This window comes from Lygodium microphyllum, chromosome 11, assembly GCF_053477565.2.
Source record: "Lygodium microphyllum isolate KBCC chromosome 11, Lygodium_microphyllum_v1.1.10, whole genome shotgun sequence".
NCBI classification, from domain to species: Eukaryota; Viridiplantae; Streptophyta; class Polypodiopsida; order Schizaeales; family Lygodiaceae; genus Lygodium; species Lygodium microphyllum.
In genome coordinates, this window is record NC_141145.1 from 123,918,054 (window position 1) to 123,924,926 (window position 6,873).

General features: G+C 39.6%; 1 protein-coding gene across 1 annotated transcript; it reads left to right on the forward strand.

Moving 5' to 3' along the window:
- The first annotated feature begins 3,098 nt into the window (after positions 1–3,098).
- On the forward strand, positions 3,099–5,469 carry LOC148029327 (uncharacterized). Its single transcript, XM_087688103.1, has one exon. The coding sequence runs from the start codon at positions 3,964–3,966 to the stop codon at positions 5,041–5,043; it is 1,080 nt and encodes a 359-aa protein (XP_087544229.1). The 5' UTR covers positions 3,099–3,963; the 3' UTR covers positions 5,044–5,469.
- Positions 5,470–6,873: the final 1,404 nt, after the last annotated feature.

Below are 6,873 nucleotides of genomic sequence, written 5' to 3' on the forward strand. Positions count from 1 at the left end.
CTATCAAGAACTCCTATATGATTTTGTGTCATGTGCACAAGGAGTGTGTGTCTATGTACCCAACTACACACAATCGTGACTTGAACATTACAATTTTGCATGTCCCTATTATAATTTCAAAATGTAATGACTTTTTATGCTTACAATGTGTGTGAGAGAGAGAGGGATGTATGTATTTATGTATGTATGTACGTATGTGTGTGTAACCTTTTTTAGCATTCTTTTAATAAGTATGGGCCATTTCTAAAGGAGCATAAGGGCACTTGACATTGCCTTGCTTTTATTGGATATACTCAGTCAAATTTATCTTTATTTTGATAGTCTCATTAAGTAAGCAAACACAATATATTTATGATGTATATTAGTTTGGAAATATGGGCCACACCACCTATTATCATTTCAAATATTTTATGATTTCCCATATTGATAGACATATCTTACTCACATTAGAACTGCATGCATGTGTGCGTGCATGTGTGTGTGAATGTGTGCACGTGTGCATGCATGTGTCTATGCATGTGAGAATCCTTATGTATTTGATGTGTAACAATGAAGATGGTGTTATCTAATATCTTTTTGACCTTCATGGTTTCAACAAAGATGATGAAATCTTCTTCACCCCCTTATTGTAAAGCCTTACTAACCTTATCATATGGAAGTAGTAACTCTTTTAAATCACAATAATGTTCCTTGGTTTCTTAATCCAATTGGTAATTGTAGAAAATTTATGGAAGAACTTGAGGTTAAACATTAGGACATAAACTTCAAGGCTTCTTCCTATATAGCAAAATGAAGAGCTCATAAATTAGTTATTTTGAGGTTTAACCTGAATCAAATACAATAAGATCGCCTTCCTTTTTAAAAATGTGGTTGTGAGTGTGACGCTTGTATGAAGCTAGGAGGCATTTTTTGCTCTCCTTTTGTTTAAGGCCATTTTTCTTTTTCCTTCGATTTGTCCCTCTTTAGAATTCTTAAAACTACTTGAAAAGAAATAGACATCATGATGTTTAACAGTACATTCCAATTCCCTCATGAAAAGGGTGATGAAAGTGTGGCATCCATGAATATGTGACTTGTACAATATGGAAGCCTACATGATATAGCAACCTTTGTGAGTGTAGAAACATGGTTCCATCTTTTATTTCATCTATTGGAGTTTTTTGAGATGTACCATGCAAAAGGTTAATGTTGCTTTCTAGGCCATGGATAAGAAGTTATGAAGTCTTAAGAAACATGACTTGTAAGAGGGGTTAAGTCTCTCAAAGCATTTTGTGTGCTTGCCATATCTTGTGACACTTAACGACACACATCAACATTGACCAATCGTTCTGTACTTTGATGAGAAAATCCATGAGATATCTCATTTCTTTGGGGGGAGGGGGGAACTCACTAGATTAATAAGTTTTTTATCTGAACAAAAAGGTACACTCATTATGGGGGAAAATATGATCATGATTGGGAAGGCCTTATGGTGTATGTACTACGTATCAATACAACATGCATGTGAAGTAAGATTTCTATTTCATGTAGTACCAAAGATCAAGAGGACATAAAATGTATATTTCATGTGGTACCAAAGATTAGAGGACATGTTTGTCAAGTAAATTTTTTATGACATCTAGTACCAAAGTTTGGAGGACATAAGATGTTGAAAGAATTGTATATGAGTAAAGTTCTCCTTTCATGTACATTAACTCTTTTAGGCTAAGAAAATGTTGAAAGGATTTTAAATGTAGAGATGTGTGGTACTTTTCATAAGCAACAAGTATCTTCTTTTCTTAAAAAACTTTTGCAAATGAATTGAAAAGATGAAGATATTTTGATAAGTAGTGATACTTTTCACGGGGACAAGCGTACACACACACATGTATATAACGTGCTAGAAATAGATAAAGGTGTATATAAGGTACTTGGTATATATATATATATATATATACATATATAATATTTCTAAAGGTGTATATAAGGTACTTGGTATATATATATATATATATATATGTATGTATGTATGTATGTATGTATGTTAGAAATAGATAAAGTGTTATACAATACGTGATATGCACACATATGATGATACGTATGGGAGAGGGGCTTGATTGCGGTTGAGAGTAAGATACTATTATGTGGCTTAGGAGATGGGAAAGAATAATATCGGGCATGGATGGATGAGGCCGATTAAAATACTGGGTGAGGTTACTTAGGGCAGACGCTAGCCGGAGGGAGCAACGTAGTACTGGCGTTTTATATGTTTGAGAGAGAGAGAGAGAGAGAGAGAGCGAGAGCGAGCGAGCGAGCGGGGGGCGCTTCCGCTTCACGTTAAGCAGGTGAGCTCGCAGGTCCCCACCTCCTTTCTTTTTCTCTCTCCACTCGAGATAAGAGACCCTTGTAATGATAATAACCCTTAACCATAATAGTAGTAATAATAATATTAGCGAGATAAATAAATACTGTACTAAGCTCTATTAACACCTTGATCACTTCGTACAGTAATTTAATAATTCACTGCGCGCATACTGTTGCTTGTATTTTTGTTTTTCCTGGTTCTGAGCTCGTAAGTCTCATTATTCGCTAATAATCAGGCTTTTAAACGGGAGCGGAGGCCCAGTATCCTAACAAGCTTCCTGCTACATCACTTAATTATTCCTCTTCCTTTCTAAATTTTCCGCTATTACCCAGTCATCTAATTAAGCTTCATCATCATCTCCGCTCTATATATATATATATTAGCTTGGAGCGTATTCAGTCCTACCAATCACGACAATCCACAGAAAAGATTATGCGCCTCCAGGAAATCCGAGAAATTATGTTTGTTTGTTTAAAAAAAATAAACCCCGAAAAAGAAAAAAAAACATGATTGTAGCTTGCCGCATACGCTTTCCTAAATTGGGTAGGTGACGATCATGATTTATTTTCCCCTTAATTTCCCCAAAAACTAGTTTAATATACTATTATTATTGTTATTATTATTATGGCCGTAAATGATCGTCATCGTTCTGTGATGAAATGATATGAGATGATGATATGCCTTGCAGGCTACGTAAGAGAGCTACAATTAGCGGAGGGTTAATATGGGCGGGTAAATTGGAGGGCGACCTGCTAAAAAAAGGCTAACGGGAGTTGCTTGCAGCAACAGCAGTATTATATTATATTATGGTTATAATTGATTTTTTGGGGGGTGGGGCGGGGAAGACAAATTCGGTTAAGGGGGTTTTGCTTTTGCTTTATGCATCAGAACTCTTGACATGCACGCTTCTCTTTACAGGTTTAGTAGTTATCATGGTTTTGGGAACATTAATTTGAGAGAGAGAGAGAGAGATCATAACCTGGCCTTGCCCCCCTCCCAAAGCAAACCCCCTTTGTGTCAATGTAGCTTCCGCCTTTTTAAGCCTCAGACCCCAGCTGTCTTCCCTCTCAAGCTATCCGCTCATATAAGCAACGCCAACCGCCAGTTTTACACCCACAAACACGGTCAGAAAGAACAGACCCAAATAATGATCAACAAACCAACAAATGACCAGTCACTCTGTAATTTCTTTTTCTTTTTCTTTCCCCCTTTGGTTGGAGTTTGAAGTAGCTATGCAGGGTGGCTATGGAAATCTTGACAGTGCAGGCAGAGGATTGTGATGCTTCATGAAAAATGCAGGCAGGGCGGCGCAATCCGCTTCCATATCCAGAATGGATGTCCATTCAACCAGAGTTCCGACTGTCCTGTTAATTCATGGCTGAATTCAGTTCATGACTCCAAATGAATTCCAGTAACCCACAGATCGATCCTTAATTTTGTTTGATGTCTGAATCAGCTGCAGGGGGGCAATCCAATCCAGTTTTCATGAATCTTAACCCTAATTACTAGCTGCTGCTCCTGATCATCAAACCAAAGAATCAGGGTATCATAATTGATAGTTGTAGTATTATTACATCTAGCCCTAATCAGCGGCAGCAATTGTCAGAGTCAGAAGATAGATGGCCTTGGGATCAATTCTGCCACCTGGGTTCAGGTTCCACCCAACAGATGAGGAGCTGGTGTCCTTCTATCTACACAGGAAGGTGTTTGGGAAGCACATCGAGTCCAATGTGATAGCAGAGATAGATCTGTACAAGCATGACCCATGGGACCTCCCCCGCCTCTCCTGCCTCCCCAGCAAGGACATGGAGTGGTACTTCTTCAACCCCCCTGACAAGAAATACCCACGCGGCTCCCGCACCAACCGCGCCACGCAGTCGGGCTACTGGAAAGCCACTGGCCGTGACCGGCGCGTCTTCTCTGACTCCAAGGTGGTTGGCCTCAAGAAAACCCTAGTCTTCTACAAAGGCCGGGCCCCTAATGGTGAGAGAACCGATTGGGTCATGCATGAGTATCACCTCATGCAGCCAGATGGTCCCATCAATATCAACAGCAACAGTACTACTAATGCTGCGGCTAATACCAATCAGGGTCAGAATAGTAGCAGTGCTTCCTCTCCTCCAGCAGCCAGCAGCAGCAGCTTGAACATCTCCATGGCTATGGAAGAGGCTGCTGGCAGCAGCAGTGGCAGGTTGGATATCAGCAACAATTGCAGCAGAGACTCCCTTGTGCTGTGCAGAGTTGTCAAGAAGAGTGGCCCTGGTCCCAGATTTAGGGCCAATTCCAGTGGCCCGGCAATTGCTAATTTGCAGCAAGATGGAACAGGACCAGCAGGCAGGAGCATGAGTACAATGAGGGCAGCTTATAATCATATGGATCAAGAGGATCAGTTCCATGGTGATGTGAATGCAGCTGATCAGTGGGACAACGCTTATGGAGAGGACCAGGAGGAGAATTGCACTGAGATCGAAGAGGAATTGGAAGGCGGCATCGGCGCCGGTGGTCATGGAACCTCCTGCATGCTGAACTTTGGAGCAGACCATGGGTACAGTGAAGGTCATCATAATATGAGGCCCTACAGCAACCTGACCACAGATCTATCCCTCCAGAATATGAATGCTCTATCATCATCAGAGGCCATCGACAGTACATGGGGCATCAATCCAGCTACAACACATGGTGAGAGCATCCAACCCTAAGACTTATAATATTCCAGAAATGAATTTTGATCAATTAGCTCAAGCATGTCCACCCGTGATATAGGCATTACTTGCAGTGTGTATCATCATCTCATTATGCATGTATAGAACCTCAATAACAGACAGTATATTTACAACGGTAGGCCCAATTCCTGCAGCACAATTCCCTCTCTATTTTTTCCCCCCTATACAATCAACATTGCGTCTAATCAAACTCACCCAATTTATACTATCATGTAATATATCCCTTTTTAAAGAAGGGGTATATTGAACAGTGCAACTGTTTGATGTATGTACAAGCTAATTACCGTCATTTTGGGACATCACCAATGCTATCCTTGTACAATTTCCTCTCATATGTATGAAATAATTGAACGAGACCCAATTGAAGAGGGCATATTTGGCGATTTCTTTCCAAGGAAAGGGTTTAAAATTCTAGTTTGTTTTATAAGGTTTCCAACTTAAAACCAGAGTGTTAAGTCGGTTTCAGAGGGGCCTTCCTGAAGATCATCGATGCAAGGTGCTTAATTAGTGTACCTTAATCAAACCTCTTGCATAAACAACTTGTTAGCTGATCTAACTTAGACCCTGTCAACTGTAGGGAAAAGCGGCGTCTCATTTGCGACGCCTACTCAGACTGCTTTATCTCAGTTAGTAACAATGCATTGAAGATGATGTCTCATTTGCATTCCTGTGCCTCTCTAGGAAAGCATTTTCGATCGGCTGATTTGGTAAAGTCAGGTTGCATAATTGATCTTAGAATTTAGGATTTTACCTTCTGATGCTTAATTAAAACCCTAAGGTTGTTGGTCTTGCCGTATTGCTGCATTGAGGATGGATCATGGATGTGCTTAGGTGTTTACATTGAATGGACTAGCTTCACTCATTCACTATTCCACCTATACTGACGGTTCATTAGTAACTGGCCTCTATTTTAGAAAGTAACTGATTATCATTAATATGATGTATTCGTTGGAAACACTTATTTATTTTATATTCTATTTATAAGGAGATTATGCCTTCTTTTAAGAGCTTGTAGATGTATTGGTAATGCTGCCTTGAGTCTTGCTTCAATGTATATAAGTGGTTAGCCACATGCTAATTATACTTGTAATGTCGGTTTGAGTCTTCCTCCTCCAGTGTATATTGATTAGACACATGCTAGTTATAGTTCTAATACTAGTCTTGCTTGGGTGTGTACTAATTAGAGATATCCTAGGTTGTGGAGCTTGATAACAGGAATAGGCATCTCCAAGTTCGATGGCCACTCTCTTTCGAGAATGGCTAGTACATCTAGTAGTTAGTAGTGCAAACCATGTGGGGGATTCTTAAGTGAAAGAGAGTACTAGAATCTGAAATGCCTGAGAAGGCATCTCATGTTCTTCTCATATGCTTGGAATAAAGTTTGAATCTCTTTATAGTCTTTATGGGTTGGGATTATTAAACCTATGTAAAGAATACTTGTTGTTTGAGCAAGTAGAGAGAGAGAGAGAGGGGGGGGGAGGCTTAGAGTTTGGTTTTGGCTAGGAATTATAACCACTTAATTTGGGAAGAAAACTTGGCATATGAGATTTGAAATTTCTACCATCCAAGTAGATCCAATTTATGAGAAAGAGTTTTTAGGTTGCCATGAAAAGCTTAAATAGTACACCTATGCATGCATTTTGTTGTGTGTGCTAGTAGGAAGCATAGTGACTCAAGTTTTGATATTTGTACCATACACTAGGGGTGTATTGTGAGCAAAATTTGGTGATGATTTTGGCATGAAAACATTGAGTGGGGCTTGAGTATACCTACTATTTGGTTACATTGTATAAGGAGCCTCACTTC

Bases quoted from the DNA above. Each gene is read 5' to 3' on its own strand.
- LOC148029327 (XM_087688103.1), top strand. From the start codon at position 3,964: ATGGCCTTGGGATCAATTCTGCCACCTGGGTTCAGGTTCCACCCAACA.